The sequence below is a fragment of the Schistocerca cancellata genome, chromosome 4, assembly GCF_023864275.1.
Source record: "Schistocerca cancellata isolate TAMUIC-IGC-003103 chromosome 4, iqSchCanc2.1, whole genome shotgun sequence".
NCBI classification, from domain to species: domain Eukaryota; kingdom Metazoa; phylum Arthropoda; class Insecta; order Orthoptera; family Acrididae; genus Schistocerca; species Schistocerca cancellata.
Window position 1 is genome coordinate 796,842,944 of NC_064629.1, and position 20,986 is coordinate 796,863,929.

General features: G+C 40.7%; 1 protein-coding gene across 8 annotated transcripts in view; it reads left to right on the forward strand.

The window, feature by feature from the left end:
- LOC126184779 (coiled-coil domain-containing protein 77-like) overlaps positions 1 to 1,245 on the forward strand; it is a 215,301-nt gene extending 214,056 nt beyond the window's left edge. For 6 of the 8 annotated variants that reach the window (XM_049927338.1, XM_049927337.1, XM_049927343.1 and 3 more), the window contains one exon: positions 802 to 1,245. In XM_049927338.1, the coding sequence (XP_049783295.1) occupies positions 802 to 1,095 (294 nt within the window). In that variant the 3' untranslated portion in view covers positions 1,096 to 1,245. The remainder of the gene's footprint in view (positions 1 to 801) is intronic. The other 2 variants (XM_049927340.1, XM_049927339.1) reach the window with 2 other exon arrangements.
- The last annotated feature ends 19,741 nt before the right edge of the window (positions 1,246 to 20,986 follow it).

A 20,986-nucleotide genomic window follows, 5' to 3' on the forward strand; every position in this document is an offset into this window, starting at 1 on the left:
CTAACTCTTACAAACACCTGGATGCAACACTTTGTAGGGATATGAAATGGAATGATCACATGGGATCAGTTGTGGGTCATGCCAGTGGTGGACTTCAGTTTATTGGCAGAATTGGGGGACTGCAACAAATCTACAAAGGAGATTGTTTACAAATAACTCGTATGACCAGTTGTAGAATATTGCTCAACTGTGTAGGACCCATACCAAATAGGACCAACAGGAGATATTTGATATATATAGAGAAGGGCAGCGGGATGGTCACAGTGCTACTGAAGGAACTGAACTGGAAGACTCTTGAAGATAGACGTAAACTATCCTGAGAAAGACTACTAACAAAGTTTAAACACCTGGCTTTAAATAATGATTCTAGGAATATACTACAGTCCCCTAAGTATCACTCATGTAAGGACCATGAGGATAAGATTAGAATAATTACTGCATGCAGAGAGGCATTCAGACAATCATTTTTCCCATGCTCCATACGTGAATGGAACAGAAAGAAACCCTAATAACTCGTCCAGTAGGACATACTCTCTGCCATGCACCTCACAGTGGTTTGCAGAGTATAGATGTAGATGTTTAATGAAAAGTTAAAAAAGCTTACTGATACAGTTTACAATTTTAAAATATAATCAAAAAGTTAACAAACAAGTTTTATATTTTACAATGTATTTTTTACTTGTGACAAAGAAACAAGTTATTTTTTGATAAAATATGAATACCTTCCCATTTTCTTATTTATACTGTTATTAAAATAACATAGTTCAAATTTACTAATTGTTGAAATATTTTTTCTTTCAGAAAAAACTTGGGAAACTTGGGTCAGAAATTATGATGCAGATGAAGAATTACAAAGAACTTGACCGTAGACAAAAACTAGAAGTTGAGGGCTTTTTAAATGAAATAAAGATATTGCAAAATCACCTGAAAAATGTTGAGCGTAAAATTACTAGAGGGTGTGGTAAAGATTGTTTTGTAACTACAAGTGAGGGTTCAAAAGCAACAGAGAGAACAGTGCATAATGTTAAAAAGATTAGAAAGGTCATAAATGATTTACTTTATAATTTATCTGTCATGCAATCAGATCTTTGTTGATTGTATTATTGTTGTTAAGTTTCATACACTCAAACTGTTAATTTTATATATGATTTAATGGCCATACAGTTAAGTGTTCAGATTAACTTTTAATGCAAACTAATGATTCTGTAAAATTTATGTCAGAAACACCATTAATTTCTGTAAAGATAAAAATAGAAATAAGATACTATCAACATTTACTGAAATGAAAACAATTTACTTCTCACCTGTAATGAACAACATTAAAGAGAGAGTTATATGATAGAAGATTACTAAACTATTACAGGAGGGGGTGGGGGAGACAAGAAGAAAGATAGTAGGAAGTAGGCATTGCCAGTCAAAGGATAATAACTAGCTGTGGTTGAATCCAAGAGGGCTGTGGGAATGATGAAAATATGAGGACAATTCCCTTGTGCACAGTTCAGTTAGCCTAGTGTTGAGCAGTGGGAAAAGGCAAGACAAGTCACTCATTCACAATGTTGATGTTTACCTATTGTACCAAGCAGTATGCTCAACAATTGGCTGGTCAAACTTGCACTTAGCAACAATTCCACAATAATCATTCATGTTATTCAAAATTCACAAACCTAATGCTACAGGAATCCCCATTGTTACTGGTTGCTGTGTTCTCATCAGTTGAGTTTCTATCATCATTTCTGTTGTTTATTTGGTAAAGCAAAGGGTATTGAATGACCCCTGAAACAAAAAACAGTAACACACAAAGTGAACATGCATAAATGCACAGCAGTCGCTGATAGAAACATCCATAGAGCAGCCTATAAGCCATAACTGGTAAACATAAACAGGTTCAGCATAAATTAGTAGTCATAGACAAGAATAGTCATCAAAATTGACTGGTACACCAGTGAGGCTGTGTGTTTTGGTGTCTACACATATATCACTTGTTCAGGAGTTCTGTTCCAGCTAATTATCACAGTGATAGTCTGGTGAATGAAGTATTAAAAGATAGTATTGACATGATAATTCTGAATTAACCACATAAAGTGCACTTTTATGTATTTATTTATTATAGGACAGAAGTGTACCATTGTCGATGATAGAGGAGACAGCGTTGTGCAAAGAAGCTGCTGAACAGTAGTAAGCAGCATGTTATCCACCTGCGAATCAGAAGGCTGGTGATTACAAGTGACATTCAAGTCTATTGCAAAAGATGCTGAGAGCATATCAGAGGCAACAACTCAGGGGAGTAAGCCTTCTGTATTGTTAGCACTGTATACAGGGTGTTACAAAAAGGTACAGCCATACTTTCAGGAAACATTCCTCACACACAAATAAAGAAAACATGTTATGTGGACATGTGTCTGGAAACTCTTAATTTCCATGTTAGAGCTCATTTTAGTTTCGTCAGTATGTACTGTACTTCCTGGATTCACCGCCAGTTGGCGTAATTGAAGGAAGACAGTACTAGCATCAAGCACATCAGTATGTAGCATCAACAGGTTAGCGTTCATCACAAACGTGGTTTTGCAGTCAGTGCAATGTTTACAAATGCGGAGATGGCAGATGCCCATTTGATGTATGGATTAGCACGGGGCAATAGCCGTGGCGTGGTACGTTTGTATCGAGACAGATTTCCAGAATGAAGGTGTCCCAACAGGAAGACGTTCGAAGCAATTGATCGGCGTTTTAGGGAGCACGGAACATTCCAGCCTATGACTCGCGACTGGGGGAGACCTAGAACGATGAGGACACCTGCAATGGACGAGGCAATTCTTCCAACATGTGGTTCATGCACAATGGAGCTCCTGCACATTTCAGTCAAAGTGTTCGTATGCTTCACAACAACAGATTCGGTGACCGATGGATTGGTAGAGGTGGACCAATTCCATGGCCTCCACGCGCTCCTGACCTCAATCCTCTTGACTTTCATTTATGGGGGCATTTGAAAGCTCTTGTCTATACAACCCCGGTACCAAATGTAGAGGCTCTTCGTGCTCGTATTGTGGAATGCTGTGATACAATACGCCATTCTCGAGGGCTGCATCAGCGCATCAGGGATTCCATGCGGCAGAGGGTGGATGCATGTATCCTCGCTAACGGAGGACATTTTGAACATTTCCTGTAACAAAGTGTTTGAAGTCACGCTGGTACGTTCTGTTGCTGTGTGTTTCCATTCCGTGATTAAAGTGATTTGAAGAGAAGTAATAAAATGAGCCCTAACATGGAAAGTAAGCGTTTCCGGACACATGTCCACATAACATATTTTCTTTCTTTGTGTGTGTGATGAATGTTTCCTGAAAGTTTGGCCGTACCTTTTTGTGACACCCTGTATAGAGCACAACAGGGTACAGAAACAGAGATGTATGATGATATTACAAAAAGTGTGCAAGCAATTGTAGTTGCCTGAGCAGGGAATGCAGTAACAGATACAAGGTTAAAGGGCTGGGACCAGCCCTGCTCACTTGTGAGTTTGTGCATCTATGCAACCCATTGCGGCTGGGTTGTCAAGCCTTTTCACTTCTCCAGCCTGTCAGGTTGAGCTTTGAGTTTACTCGCTGAGTCAGCCTGTCACTTCTGCTGTTTTACACTCTGTGTCTATCAGCAAATTCCTGTATCAATCCACTTATATTATTATTCTAATTAAATATGTTGGTGTAGATGGGTGGAAGGTTCCACGAGTGCTTGAGCTTGTGTACTTCACTATATTGACAGTTTACACATTTTTCTTCCAACCATTTACAGTACCTACACAGTTATTCTTTTATGATCAAAAGGGTACATGTAACAGCAATAACAGCTACAGAATATCTTTATATAGATGGATATATTCTTAATTCCCAAATAGTACAAATCGTGCATCTGTCGGTCGAATTAAATGTATTACGTTCTTGCGAATCACTGATACTCATAATGTAATAATCCATTAACATGTAATAGGAATCAAGTAGTACACAACATTAAAGTCAGTTTTTCTCCTCACGAATTGTAGGATACAGACAGACTTGGAGTGCACCAAAGCACAGGCAGTGAGGGTGGAGTGCTGAATCTGTAAACAGAGAACATAGAACTGTGGTGTGGTGAGCCAGCAGGCTGGCAGACTGTTCTGCTGTCTGTAGTGTGACGGACTGCACACAGCTCAGCAGCCTCGGTGGTCCAGAGCAGCTAGCCTGTGGCCTGTATGGTTCAGCACACGGAAGACAGGCTGAAACAAACACCATGCTCCACTGTAGCTGCAGTGTGTTCTTGGTATAGATGTGGCCACAGATAGGCACCTACAGTTGATGGTAATTCCCAGCACTCCATCAGTAGGAGCATTTCTGTAAGGGGACCACTAGCGGTTCTCAAGCAGTATGATGTACCTCCTAGGACAAGGACTTTGTTGAGTATTGTCATTGGTGGCTGCAGTAAAGGTGCATTCGTGTATGAGAACTACTTACAAAAAGATAATAGTGTAGTGGTATAATTTAATGTGATGGATCACTACAGCAGACAGTAGTGCAGGTATATATCCAGTGGTACCTCTTTTAGAAGAACTGGCAGAATGTTCATCTGAAAGTATGTTTAATAATGTCCATTTAGAATGCCTGAGATGAAGTAAGGCCCCACAACGTAACTTCCTATGACACCACACCATAGGTTTACGCTCCACAACTGTTGATGTTGCACCAATCAAACCTAGTGTGGATTCCTGGCTGCCCAGTAGTGCATGTTATGCAAAGTTACATTAGTGCAATTAGAAAATGTTCCTTCGTTGGTAAAGAGCACATGCTGGAAAAATGTAGGGTCATCTCTCAGTTGCTGAAGGGCAGACCAACAAAATTCTGTATGATGATGAAAATTATGGTCGGCGAGTGCCTGATGTAATGACGGATGATGGAGATGGAAATTCATCAATGCAGGATGCAAATGGCACTCATCTGGCTGATTTCACATTCCTGGGCAATATGTCGTGTACCACTGTGTGGATTCATTGGTGTCATGTCCTGAACAGCTTCTTCATGTTCTCCATCAGTTGCAGTCTTCTTTCTTGTCCTCTTTTTGATGTTCAAGCAGCCTGCCTCCACTAGCGTCTTAATAATTCATGCAAGTACCTGGTGTGTAGGACATCAGCAATCCAGATAGATAGCCATATACCACTGTAATGTTTTTACAGCATTTCTTTTACATTCACCATATAAAAGTAGTATATCCAACTTCTCCTCATTGGTGTACATCTGCATGCAATGAATATTAAGCAGAAATGAGCAACCTGCAGTGCAGACAAGTAAACAGGCAAATATGTTGACTTTCTGACACAGCGTACCACAAGGGCTCTGCTTGGTGGCGATGTTTGCACCGCTAATGCCGATTCCAGCCTCCGTACTGGCAAATTCTAGGACATTTCTTGAACTTTTTTATCACCGGTTTCAATGTCAACTTTAACAAACACTATATCACCTGTAATTGTCTTCTCAAGAGTTATCAGATGCAGTTATAAAAAGAATATCAGCGTGTATACGACCCGGGACAACCGGGAGATCCGGGAAAAACCTGGGAATTTTTTCATCCGGGAGAAAACCGGCAGAAACCTGGGAAGTTTTTAGAATTCCGGGAATTTTCCGTTGTTTTAGTTTTGAGTTAAATTTTTGTAATTTTGATTGGTAAGAACCGACACTGTAACAAAGGATGTTACTGTATCCCACTACTGCAGAATTATACTGCAGCATTAAAACATGAACGAGAGAAAAAAACGAAAATAAAACTTAAGTTGCAAAGGAAATATATAATAACACAGTGCTCGTACAAGCGTCTGTGAACAGCAAAATGTGTTAAAGGCTTTCGGAAGACTATGCAATGCTTCATAACAACAAATTGCCTCCGATGAGTGTGACGGCGTAACTGTTCACATTAAACTCATTTAATCAGTTACGAGTGGGCTCATGCACACGCACAGTTGAATCGTGTATGAGTAGTACCTTCTCCCTCTTCTGGCTACAGAAATGTGGCCGTTGGCTGAGTAAGTAGCAGTAGCAGCAACCAGCCACATGGTACCCGGAAAATTTTTATTGGCGTGCCCAAGCCGCCTGACTCACGCGTGTGCAGCAGGTCCGGATCTATTGGGGGGGGGGGGGGGGGGGGTGACGGTAAACCGGGATATCTGAACCGGACGGAAATTTCGGAGGAAGGGGGCAAATTCATATTCGTGAGGAAAAACACCTTGTTTCACAATGCACCTAGCAACCAGCGCACGTCGGTCTATCGATTATTCATATGATTTTGAAACGCTCCCCTGCTGGTTTTTGAACACATTCTAAGTTGATTTCTGAATGAATTATAAGTTGATTTTTGAATGCGTGCATAGTGTACGTAACGTCTCTGCGAGGGGAATCCTCGTCTCATCTAGAAATAAACTTTCCTGCAGACAAAACGGGACGGGGCTATACGAGCTGAGCGAATAAAGCGAAACCGGTGAATGCCAATTTCTGCTTGTTGATGTGGTTGATTCGGTTTGCGAATGTCCAGCATCGTTAAAATTACTAGCAAAATCCATAGATTCAGATTACCAGAGTGGAGATAAACGACTAACAGGAATAACAGGTAAGAAAGATTACGTATTATCTTCTCGGTGTATCCAAGAAAGTGAAATTTTGACAGAAAATTTTTGGGCAGTTCGCTACACTAGACAGGGCCAGTTCTAGTCCCCGGCTAGCAGCCGCCTATCTCCATTCTGGGAGTAGCGCGGAAAACGCATTGTACGAACATGTAATAACACCTAACCGGAGAATAATCACTGGATAACTAAACCGGTGACTGTGGCAGGGTTAGTAAAGTTAACCGGAGAATGTTGTTTTGACAGTGGTAGGAATAGTTACAGAATTAATGATGAGAAGACTGTTTGGTAGAACGAGGAAGGAGAAGAAACTGGGACATCACACGAATTGTGGAAGACTATGACGATTCCAAAATGTCGTTCTTCTACTTTTCGGTCTCGTGCATGAGAAACTGGAGCGTATAAATGAAATGTGAAACTATTTCCTAACGTAAAGCTTTTTGATTGTAGTAGGCCAAATAGGTAATTCGTGAATTATATTCTGTTGTGTTATAAAAATGATAACCATTGCCAAAACGGTCTCGTTTATTTGGTGTGTGTTACAGTTACTGCAATATTAGAAAGGCCTGTTTTGTTTTATCCAGCACAGTGACAAAATAGACGTTACCAGATCAAGAAACCACACCAGTCTTGGGTACTATTTGCATTAACAGCTTTTTCAGTATTAGACAATGACCTTTCTACACTCCTGGAAATGGAAAAAAGAACACATTGACACCGGTGTGTCAGACCCACCATACTTGCTCCGGACACTGCGAGAGGGCTGTACAAGCAATGATCACACGCACGGCACAGCGGACACACCAGGAACCGCGGTGTTGGCCGTCGAATGGCGCTAGCTGCGCAGCATTTGTGCACCGCCGCCGTCAGTGTCAGCCAGTTTGCCGTGGCATACGGAGCTCCATCGCAGTCTTTAACACTGGTAGCATGCCGCGACAGCGTGGACATGAACCGTATGTGCAGTTGACGGACTTTGAGCGAGGGCGTATAGTGGGCATGCGGGAGGCCGGGTGGACGTACCGCCGAATTGCTCAACACGTGGGGCGTGAGGTCTCCACAGTACATCGATGTTGTCGCCAGTGGTCGGCGGAAGGTGCACGTGCCCGTCGACCTGGGACCGGACCGCAGCGACGCACGGATGCACGCCAAGACCGTTGGATCCTACGCAGTGCCGTAGGGGACCGCACCGCCACTTCCCCCGCAAATTAGGGACACTGTTGCTCCTGGGGTATCGGCGAGGACCATTCGCAACCGTCTCCATGAAGCTGGGCTACGGTCCCGCACACCGTTAGGCCGTCTTCCGCTCACGTCCCAACATCGTGCAGCCCGCCTCCAGTGGTGTCTCGACAGGCGTGAATGGAGGGACGAATGGAGACGTGTCGTCTTCGGCGATGAGAGTCGCTTCTGCCTTGGTGCCAATGATGGTCGTATGCGTGTTTGGCGCCGTGCAGGTGAGCGCCACAATCAGGACTGCATACGACCGAGGCACACAGGGCCAACACCCGGCATCATGGTGTGGGGAGCGATCTCCTACACTGGCCGTACACCACTGGTGATCGTCGAGGGGACACTGAATAGTGCACGGTACATCCAAACCGTCATCGAACCCATCGTTCTACCATTCCTAGACCGGCAAGGGAACTTGCTGTTCCAACAGGACAATGCACGTCCGCATGTATACCGTGCCACCAAACGTGCTCTAGAAGGTGTAAGTTAACTATCCTGGCCAGCAAGATCTCCGGATCTGTCCCCCATTGAGCATGTTTGGGACTGGATGAAGCGTCGTCTCACGCGGTCTGCACGTCCAGCACGAACGCTGGTCCAACTGAGGCGCCAGGTGGAAATGGCATGGCAAGCCGTTCCACAGGACTACATCCAGCATCTCTACGATCGTCTCCATGGGAGAATAGCAGCCTGCATTGCTGCGAAAGGTGGATATACACTGTACTAGTGCCGACATTGTGCATGCTCTGTTGCCTGTGTCTATGTGCCTGTGGTTCTGTCAGTGTGATCATGTGATGTATCTGACCCCAGGAATGTGTCAATAAAGTTTCCCCTTCCTGAGACAATGAATTCACGGTGTTCTTATTTCAATTTCCAGGAGTGTATTTTTCATGTAGCAAAACGTTTGACGAACTTTGATAAGGTAATAGTTCTTTCGCAGAAAGGAAAGCACTTCATGTAAAGCTGTAGTTAGATTACGTAGAAAAATCTCTAGGACCTAAGGATTGAAGAAATGTGTACTGTCTTGCCTGTCTCTTGTCTTTACTGGTTTTAGGTATCCTATATTTAATTTTATCACACAGAAGAGGAAGTTATTAGCTAATAGGCAATAAAGAGTCCAGATTTTCTGAAGAGTTCTAGTTCTACTAGTTACAAATAATCCTATCCAGTATTAATTGGGAGTTTTCTTTTTTTCTTTCCTTTTTTAAGTGAGGGCAAGACGTCAAACCGGCCTACTGGGAGCAGGAGAGGCACTCCAGGACGTTTTAATTTCCACTGTCCTGAAGTAGTTTGATGGCATCCGTTACGAAATATACGTATTTGAGTTCCACAGAACGAAATAAAGTGACGTGCGGTATAAGAATGTTGTTTGAAGAGGCGTGGCACTGCACTACACACTTAAGACCAAATAACGTGTCTCACATTTCCTCGAATATATATATGTTTTATCTATCAGACTCTTCAGAAAGATGTGCGCTACAAAATGAACTTATTTTTGAAAAGTCTTTTCTTTTAATTTTTGACGTTCTGATGCGCAGAGCAGTCTGAGTTATAGTTGGGTGGGGGTGGGGGGCCTACTCTCCGCGTGACCCGTGTTTACATTTAGTGATTTTTGTTTTTCCTCTTCGTTTACTGTTGTCTGGCGCCGAGCCAAGTCGGGCGGGTTGCGTCACAGACTCGCTAGGCGGGCAGTGCGGCACTATGTTCAAATGGTTCAAATGGCTCTGAGCACTATGGGACTTAACATCTATGGTCATCAGTCCCCTAGAACTTAGAACTACTTAAACCTAACTAACCTAAGGACAGCACACAACACCCAGCCATCACGAGGCAGAAAAATCCCTGACCCCACTGGGAATCGAACCCGGGCGTGGCGGCACTATGTTTTCGATTTTTTTTTTTTTTTTTTTTCAAACTGTTGCATCCTTGAGCCCCCGGTTCGCGATGTACGCTCCCCGGTTAATGGCTGACGCTACAGATCACATTTTATTAATAATTATGGTACAGCGTTACATCACCTGTTACAGTTAGATTCTCGGCAAGTACACCAAGTCCTTTCATCCATACATGTATTTTTTTTCATCATTACTAACTTTGGTTTACTCTTGCTATCGTCCGATGTGAGAATGCCTCTCTACCTGGACTCGAATCATTCGCCGACCGAGATGTCATCGCCTACAAGACCTGGCATTGTGGAATAGATGCTAAGTCCCAGTCTAGACCTAGTTATGTATATAGTAATATGCCTTTTACATTGTATACCCGCTCCTGTCTTAAAGTTAGTAATGATGAAAAAATACATGTATGAATGAAAGTAGTTGGTGTACTTGCTGAGAATGTAACTGTAACTGGTGATATAACGCTGTACTATAATTATTAAGACGGATTTCTGTGGCTGGGAGCTATCAAGTGAATTAAAATACATTCGCATACTTACGGAAGGCTAAAATATGTTACTAGTTTCAGATTTTATTTTATTTCCACCTTTCCGACAGTCAAGCATTAATGGCCTTGCACAACAATAAAGTTATTTTTGTCGGTTTGCTATAGAAATTTGGCTTTTATTAAGCGTTCCTGCTGAGGCAGTCAATTTATTTGAAACGAAGTGTTTAATTCCACACTATTGACTAATTTCATCTGTTCGCTGCGTTTCAAGTGCAGATTTTCATCTTCTAGCACGTATGCCATTATGCCCTAATAAAGAACCAAACATGAGATAACACAGTACTGGTACTCCAAGAAAATTTACGTCCCGAAAATCACATTGAAAGCTTCATATCAGGTCGAGGCCTACGTCGTTAGGAATGTGGACATACGAATGTGCACTGCAAGGCGAACTATGCATTTTAGTATGGTTCACGAAATTCCGAAGCTCTTGGAGTATCCTCTGATGTCGTATTTCTTTTATGAGATAATGTAAGATCTTTTAATGTTTTACACGCACGAACATGCGGGCTTCCTACGTCACCGTAGCTGCGCACGCACGGTGACGCCTATTATCTGGCAACTGCTGAAATGAATCTATTTCTAGCAGGTCTCGGGAAAATATTGCGAATTGTTGTCCGAAAAGCGTTATTTTCAAAGTAAATTTCCTTTTGCGCAAGATGAACTATGTGCGAGAGTGTACGATGAATTTCTTAAATCACAGAGCGTTTGCTCTCTTTTAAAAATCAACTCTTCGATGACGAGCCATTTAGAAGAATTTCGAGCCCAGATCATCAGAGATTTATGTCGGTATCAAAAATTTTACTGGCGTATTTGTGTGATGTATCTTAAAGTGTAACATGCGCTAAACAGATCAACATTATATGTGAAAGCTTAGCTTCTCTTGTAGCTTATTAATCTTCGAGACAAATATTATATGCGAAAGCTTTGCTTTTCTTCTAACAATACTATGTAAATTTAAACAATTAACGTTTCCTGTTGGTGGAATTCGAGTTTACACTTTCGTAATACGAAAATGTTCAGCGTACATGTTGGTGCACATCAAAGATCTTTCAAAAACGTGCTTTTCCCCCCTGAGTTTCGTTTTCTGAAGTGCTGGGAAATTGTACGCTGCTGTATAAAACCATATTCCTTCAAAGGATAAGTTTTACAGTTCCGAGGGAAAGTATACTGTCACTTAACACGGAAAAAGTGTATTTTCACCCGGGAGTAATTGTACAGGGCTATTACAAATGATTGAAGCGATTTCATAAATTCACTGTAGCTCCATTCATTGACATATGGTCACGACACACTACAGATACGTAGAAAAACTCATAAAGTTTTGTTCGGCTGAAGCCGCACTTCAGGTTTCTGCCGTCAGAGCGCTCGAGGGCGCAGTGAGACAAAGTGGCGACAGGAGCCGAGAAAGCGTATGTCGTGCTTGAAATGCACTCACATCAGTCAGTCATAACAGTGCAACGACACTTCAGGACGAAGTTCAACAAAGATCCACCAACTGCTAACTCCATTCGGCGATGGTATGCGCAGTTTAAAGCTTCTGGATGCCTCTGTAAGGGGAAATCAACGGGTCGGCCTGCAGTGAGCGAAGAAACGGATGAACGCGTGCGGGCAAGTTTCACGCGTAGCCCGCGGAAAATTGGCTCATGCCACAACTGAAGACCGACAGCGCCGACTTCATCTTTCAAAAGGATGGTGCTCCACCGCACTTCCATCATGATGTTCGGCATTTCTTAAACAGGAGATTGGAAAACCGATGGATCGGTCGTGGTGGAGATCATGATCAGCAATTCATGTCATGGCCTCCACGCTCTCCCGACTTAACCCCATGCGATTTCTTTCTGTGGGGTTATGTGAAAGATTCGGTGTTTAAACCTCCTCTACCAAGAAACGTGCCAGAACTGCGAGCTCGCATCAACGATGCTTTCGAACTCATTGATGGGGACATGCTCCGCCGAGTGTGGGAGGAACTTGATTATCGGCTTGATGTCTGCCGAATCACTAAAGGGGCACATACCGAACATTTGTGAATGCCTAAAAAAACTTTTTGAGTTTTTGTATGTGTGTGCAAAGCATTTTGAAAATATCTCAAATAATAAAGTTATTGTAGAGCTGTGAAATCGCTTCAATCATTTGTTATAACCCTGTATTTTTAACCGGGAGGGAAAATTCCGGGAATTTTTTTTCCTTGTCCACGCACACAGCCTGATATGGTTCCATGTAAAAATGTCTTGCTTCAATATCTCTGTTGATACCGGTGCTAAAAATATTAACCAAACACAAAATACGTGCCTCTCAATGCTTTAACATTTTCTGGAAACCGCGTTTCGATATGTGTAGCCGTTCACAAAATAAAAGGATTGTTGCATCTTATGTGCCTCACCTTGTGTAATACAGAAGACCAAATAAACATTTTGTTTACATAATTAATGTGGTTTCATTTTATTAATTATCATAATGATGAGGTAATTAGATGATGATAAGTTAGCCAATAGCATAGCAAGCTGACAGTATGATAAACATAGTAGTTACAGGTTCAGACATTATAATTACCATATATTTGGTGTCTATTTGATATTTATGATCATCCATTTTGTCATATATAATGACAGGGTGTATACGACCCGGGACAACCGGGAGATCCGGGAAAAACCCGGGAAATTTTTCATCCGGGAGAAAACCGGGAAAAACCCGGGATATTTTTAGAATTCCGGGAACTTTTCATTGTTTTAGTTTTCAGTTAAATTTTTGTAGTTTTGACTGGTAAGGACCGAAGCTCTAACAAAGGATATTACTGTATCCCGCTACTGAGAATAATATTTAAACAATAAAACATAAACGAAAATAACTTAAATAGCAAAGGAAATGCGCCATATACAACAACGACACACAGTGCTCTTGCAAGCGTCGGCCAATTGAAAATGTGTCAAAGCTTTAGGAAGACTATGCAGTGCTTCATAACAAGTTGGCTCCAATGAGCGTGAGGTCGCAACTGTTTACATTCGATTTGTTTTAGCAGTTACTCATAGGCTCATGCGCATGCACAGTTGAGTCACGTTTGAGTAGTAGATTCTCCCGCTTCTGGCAACAGAAATGTGGCTGTTGACTGTGCAAGCAGTCGCAGCAAGCAGCTAGATGTTACCAGGAAAAGGGAGCGCCAAATTCATATTCTTGAGGGAAAAAAAGACTTGTTTCACAAAGCACCTAGCATCCAGCGCACGTTTGTCTATTGATTATTCATATGATTTTGAAACGCTTCCCTGTTGGTTTTTGAAAGTGTTCAAACACTTTTAAGTTGATTGCAGAATGAATTTTAAGTTGACCTTTGAATGCATGCATAGTGTACGTGATATATCTGTCAGGTGAATTCTAGAAAAACTTTCCGTAGACAAAAGGGGACGGGGCTATACGAGCTGACGGAGTAAAGCCGAACGGATGAATGACAATCGCTGTCTGATTATGTGGTTGATTGACTTTGCGAATGATCAGCATTGTTATAATTACTAGCAAAATCCATAGATTCAGACTACCAGAATGGAAATAAACGACTGACAGGAATAACAGGTGAGAAAGATGACGTATTATCTTCTCTGTGTATCCAAGAAAATGAAATTTTGACAGAAAATTTTTGGCCGGATCGCTACACTAGTAAGGACCGGTAGTACAGTCCCTGGCTAGCAGCCGCTTCAGTTCTATTCTGGAAGTAACGCGGAAAACGTTTTGTTCGAACACGTAATAACGCCTAACCGGAAAATAATTGCGAGATAACTAAACCTGTGATTCTGGCAGGGTTGGTGAAGTTAATCGGCGAACAAATTTTGACAGTGGCAGGAATAGCTACAGAATTGATGATGACAAGATTGTTTGTTAGAACGAGGAAGGAGAAGAAAAGGGGACATCACACAAATTATGGAAGAATAAGACGATTCCAAATTTGTATAAAAATTTCGTAATACTACTTTACGATCTCATGCTTGAGAAGCTGGTGCGTATGAATGAAATGTGAAATTATTTCCTAACATGAAGCTTTTTGCTGGTAGTAGGTTTAATAGGCAGTTGATATTGGTACTTATTGGATTATATTCTGTCGTGTTATAAAAATGGCCATTTGTGCCAAAACAGTCTCGTTTATTTGGTGTGTTACAAAATTGGTGCCATATTAGAAAGGCCTATTTTGTTTTATCTAGCAGACAGTGACAAAATAGACGTAATCGGATCGAGAAATCACACCAGTCTAGGGTATTGTTTGTATTAACAGCTTTTTCAATATTAGATAACATTTCGATTTTTCGTGTAACAAAATGTTAGACGAACTTTGATGACATAATAGATTCTTTCGCAGAAAAGAAAGCACGCCATGTAAAGCTGCAGCAAGATTAGAGAAAAAAAAATGCTAGGAGCCACGGATTGAAGAAATGCGTAATTTCTTGCTTATCTCTTGTCTTTATTGGTTTTATGTAGCCTATATTTAATTTTATGTCACAAAAAACCGCAAGTTATTAACTAATATGCAGTGAAGAGTTCAGATTTTCTTAGGAGTTCTTGTTCTCTAGATTACAAATAATCCCATCCGCTATTAATTGCGAGATTTTTTAAAAAGAGGGGCAGGCTGTCAAACCGGCCGACTGGGAGCAGGAGTGGCACCATGGGACATTTCAATTTCCACTCTCTTGAATATACTTTGGACGTGCGTTAGAAAAATGCTATATGAATAGGCGTGGCACTGCGCTTTGGCATACTTACGACCAAATAAAATGTCTTAAATTTCCTCGAATACATATGTTTTCTGTTTCAGACTTTTCGGAAAGATGTGCGCTACAAGGTGAACATATTTTGAAAATTCGATTTTTTAATTTTTTTTTAATTTTTTTTTTTTTAAGCATCGACCCGGTTCGCAAATGTCGTAGATCCGATGGATCTATAGTGGGTAGCCTCCACGTGACCCATGTTTACATTTTGTGATTTTGCTGTTTTCCCTTCGTTTACTCCCACGTCAAATGAAAACAAAACGGATATCTGTGTCTGGAAGCTATCAAGTAAATTAAAACACATTCACATAATTATGGAAGGCTGAAATATGTCATTACTTTCAGATTTTATTTTATTTCCACTTTTCTGACATTCAAGCATTAATCACCTTGCAGAACAATGAAGTTATTTTTGTCTGTTTGCTAAAGAAATTTGACTCTTGTTAACCTTTTCCGCAGAGGCAGTCAATGTATTTGGAACGAAATGTTTAATTCCACAAGTACTGGCTAGTCTCAACTGTTCGCTGCATTTCAAGTGCACTTTTTCATTTTCTAGCACGTATGGCATTATGCCATAATAAAGAACCAAACATGATATGATACAGTACTGGTGCTTCAAGAAAATTTACATCCCGAAAACCACACTGAAAAGCTTAATGTCAGGTCGAGGTCTACTTCATTGGGAATCTGGACATACGAATGTGCCCTGTATGCACTTTAAATGTGCACATTTTAATATGGTTCACGAAATTCCGATGCTCTTGCAGTATCCTCTGATGTCTTGTTTCTTTTATGACATAATGTATGATCTTTCAATGTTTTACACGTACGTACATAGGGGCTTCCTACGTCATGATAGCTACCCAAGCGCGGTGTCGCCTGTTATCTGCGCTCTCTGGCAACTGCTGAAACGAACCTATTTCCAACAGGTCGCGGGAAAATATTGCTAATAGTGGTTTGAAAAGCGTCACTTTCAAAGTAAATAACCTTTTACCGTAAGTTGAACTATGTGCAAGAATGTACCATGAATTTATTAAATCACAGAGCGTTTGACTCTCATTTAAAAATCAACTCTTTGATGACGAGCCATTTAGAAGAATTTCGAACCGTGATCAGACACTTACGTCATTATTAAAAATTTTACTGGCACATTTGTGTGATATATCTTAAAGTGTAACACGCGCGAAAAAAAATCAACAGTATATGCGAAAGCTTAGCTTCTCTTGCAGCTTCAGACCAATATTATATGTGAAAGCTTTCCTTTTCTTGTAGCAACACTATGTATATTAATTTAAACTATTAACTTTCCCTGTATGTGTGTTCGTGCTACTTAACAGTAATGTTGCTGTTTGCTGACTACATCACGTGAATATCCGCTGTCATCGGCTGGCGATACCACGTGACATGAGTTACAAACGGTTTACAAAAGCGCATCGAAATCTCGATTTCAATTATTCGGAAAGTAACATGTGGTGTTTGGTGGAATTCCAATGTATGTTTCCGTAATCAGGAAATACGCAGCGTACATCAACGATCTTTCCAAAACATGTATTTTCCCCTGAGTTTCGTTTTCTAAAGTGCCAGGAAATTGTATGCCCGTGTATAAAACCATAACAAATTAAAGGATTGATAAGGTAAAATATACTGTCACCCAGGACAAAGTGTATTTTTAACCGGGAAATCCGGGAAAAATCCGGGAATTTTTTTTCCTTGTCAATGTATACACCCTGAATGATATATATGATGGAGTATGTGTTGATACAAAAAACTTAAATAATAGTGTCTCTATACAAATTATACAGATAATTAAATACATAAACAGAGACAAATCATACAGATAGCCAAATACATAAACCAAACAAATTTTAAGTTTACATTATATCAAGTGCATCCAGTGACATATGGCTACATGGGTGTCCTCAAATTCATGAAATTCATGTACTCATCAACACTGCAAAAGATTTCACTTATAAGCATTTTCTTAAGCTGATTTTTTTCTTCTGTTTAACGAATAGAATGTTATCTCTAAACTATTTAACTACTTCTTGAGTTGCATTCCTGCGTTTTTTAAGTTAGTCACACTCTGAGCTTTAACAAAGAGACTAGGCCTAGTATCTTCAGCAAACATTATAGCATCAGCTTGTGTTAAATAACTTGGTAAGTCATTTATGAATATCAAGAACAACAATGATCCCAACATTGATTGTATTGTATTGTATTTGTATAAATCTCATAACATACATTTTACAGATCATCTGGTCATACGGTACAGAGATCCTTGGAGTACTCCATGAGTAACTTTCTCCTATCTAGAAAACTAGGATTTATCTTCATGAACTATTTCTACTTTCTGGTATCTATCAGATAAGTATGATTTAAACCACATATGAGCAGTGCCACAGACTACATAGCAGTATAGTTTGTCAAGCAAAATTTTATGAACAATAACATCAAATGCCTTAGATAAATCTTAAAGCAATCCATAGTTTACTTCATTATGATCAATGAAATTTAGAAAAGTTTTAGGAAATTATATATGTATATAGCAGGTACAGTTGATCCGTTTTTTCCAAAACCATTGGCAAATATTCCACTTCTGTTCAAAAACACAGATAGTCTTTCATACGTTGTTCTTTCGAAATTTTTTGAGAAACAAGACAACTTTGATAAAGGTCTGTAGTTTCTCACATCATTTGGATAATTGTTTTTATATAATGGTTTTATTATTGGTAGCTTAAGTTCTTTAGGGAAAGTATCAGTGCTAAAAGAAGCATTACATATATCAACAAGCAGAGGAACAATATATTTGCTGTGTTTAATTACTTTATCTGGAATCAGTTTGCTGATTGCATTCTCCTCCTCTTGTACTGTTACAGGATGCAAAAGCATAGTTTGAGAGTTACAAGGATGTTATGATTACCCTTTATATGACTTTGGTTTTTTTATAAGATTTTGTACTATATTTGTATAATGACTAATGAATATAGTAGCAATATGTAAATGATCATTTATAGTTTTTGTCCTTGCTTTTAATAACAATGTTGATGTTTTTGGCAGTGCTTCTCCCAAATTTTGTATTTGTCACATTCCAAACTGATTTCATTTCTTTGTTACCCTTGTTTCTTTTGATATATGAACCATTGTTTAATATTTTTCGCTGATGTAATGACTTTCTTGTGCGCTTTTCAGTAATAGTTTACATACTGTTTCAGAGCTGGATTTTGTCTAGCTGATTTAATTAACTTTCTATGTTGCTCATAAGATTTTCATATCCCCTGTGTTATCCAACTGTTAGTTCTGGTTTTACTTTAATTATCTCAAGAGGGAATCCAATTCCGTAGTTATGTTTTAACAATCTAAAAATGACTCAAATTTTGTATCTGCATTGTCATATTTATCCAAATCTCAGTTAAAAAACTTAATTTTGTGCTCATTTATACATCTTCAGTAGAAGTATTTCGCACTTTTCCTAGAATTTATGCTGAGTACATTCTTTACACTAAATTTCATTGCTCCATGATCTGAGAATCCAGTGTCAGTCACTTCTATGCTATGATTAAATGTTTGCAGGTCAAAAAATATTTGATCAATTGTAGTTTTAGAGGTCTTTGCAAGTCTAGTATATTCATGGACAGTTGGTGATAAATTATGTGACTATAACAAATTATTCAGTTTAGATACGAGGGTCACTTCAAAAGAAATGCACACTATTTTTTTTTTAAATCCATCTTTTACTCTACATATTTGAAAGTTTTACAGTGTGTAGATACAGCCTTTAGGAACAATATTTTCATTTCTCCACATAATTTCCATCCCTCCCAACTGCCTTACGCCATCTTGGAACCAGCGCCTGTATACCCGCATGGTAAAATTCTGGACCAACCAGTTGGAGCCACTGTTTGGCAGCATGCACAAGGGAGTCATCATCTTCACACCTTGTTCCACAAAGAGTGTCTTTCAGTTTCCCAAAGAGATGATAGTAACATGAAGCCAGGTCAGGACTGTAAGGCAGGTGTTTCGGTGTTGTCCATCTGAGTTTTGTGATCGCTACTATGGTTTTTTGACTGACATGTGGCCATGCATTGTCGTGCAACAGCAAAACATCCTGCTTTTGCCGATGTGGTCGAACACAACTTAGTCGAGCTTGAAGTTTCTTCAGTGTTGTCACATATGCACCAGAATTTATGGTGGTTCCACCTGGCATGATGTCCACAAGCAAGAGTACTTCGGAATGGAAAAACACCGTAGGCATAACTTTTCCAGCAGAATGTGTGGTTTTGAATTTTTCTTCTTGGGTGAATTGTCATGATGCCACTCCATTGATTGCCTCTTCGTCTCTGGTGAAAAATGATGGAGCCATGTTTCATCACCTGTCACAGTTCTTCCAAGAAATTCATCTCCACCATTCTCATACCGTTCCAAAAGTTCGCTGCATGCCATTTTTCTTGTTTCTTTGTGAGCCACTGTCAACATCCTTGGAACCCACCTGTCACAAACCTTTTTTAGTGCCAACACTTTCAGTATTCTGCAAACACTTCCTTCCCCTATCCCAATGTAGCGTGACAATTCGTTCACTGTGATGCATCTGCCAGTAGTCACCAATTTGTTAACTCTCTGCACATTGTCTGGAGTGTGTGCAGTACGAGGCCTGCCACTGTGAGGACAATCCTCAATATTTCCATGCCCGCTTTCATCACGTAACCTACTTGCCCACTGACTAACTGTACTGCGATTGACAGCAGCATCTCCATACACCTTTCTCAACCTCTTGTGGATGTTCCCCACTGTCTAATTTTGACAGTACAGGAATTCTATGACAGCACGTTGCTTCTGACGAACGTCAAGTGTAGCAGTCATCTTGAAGACATGCTGTGACGGCGCCACTCACGGGAAAAAGTTGAACTAAGTTTGAAAACAAGCGGGAAGGATGTATCTACACACTGTAAAACTTTCGCACATGCAGAATGAAAACTGTATTTTTACAAAAATAGTGTGCATTTCTTTTGGAGTGACCCTCGTATGTTTTGACAGGTTATTTTAAAGTTTAGAAGCACTGTGTCATTGATAGGTTCAGATACAAAAGGTACAGAGCTTTGCTAGCTTTTGGTATCAACTTCATTTCTCAAGCTTGTGGGTAAAACATGACACACACACACACACACACACACACACACACACACACACACACACATGCACACGCTTGTCTCCCTACATTGTGCTCAGTCGACTGCCAGCTTTTTCCTGGCCCACGGTGAGTTTACTGGGGTGAGGTGGGGGCTGCAGGGTGAGGTTGGGTGAGGGATGGAGAGAGGTGGGAGGCAGGGAGGGGGTTGGGGGGATGTGTCTAGCTGCTCATGGGAGAGTGGGGAGCTGTCTGTGGTGGAGGCACAGGAGTGACCTTAGGTTTAGGCCAGGGAGCAAAGGATGTGCTATAAGAATAGCTCTCATCTGCCCAGCTCAGAAAAGCTGGTGGTGATAGGGAGGATCCAGATGGCACAGGTTATGAAGCAGCCATTGAAATCTTGCATGTTGTGCTCTGCTGCTGCATTTTGTGCCACTGGATGGTCCACCTTGTTTTTTGCAACAGTTTTTTGCCATTCATTCTAGTTGATAGCTGGTTGGTTGTCATACTAATGTAAAATGGTTTCCAGTGGTTGCAGCAGAACTGGTATACAACATGACCGCTTTCACAGGTGGCCCGGCCTCTGATGGGGTAGGATAAGCCTTTGATGGGACTGAAGTACGTGATGCTGGGTGGGTGGATGGATTGGGCAGGTCTTGCATCTGGGTCTTCCACAAGGGTATGATCCCTGTGGCAGGGGGATCCCTGTGACAGGGGATTGGGGGTGGGGCAGGATAGGTATGGACTAGGATGTTGTGGAGGTTGGGTGGGCAGTGGAACACCACACCACTTTGGCACTTTGGGGGTGGGGGTAGGGGG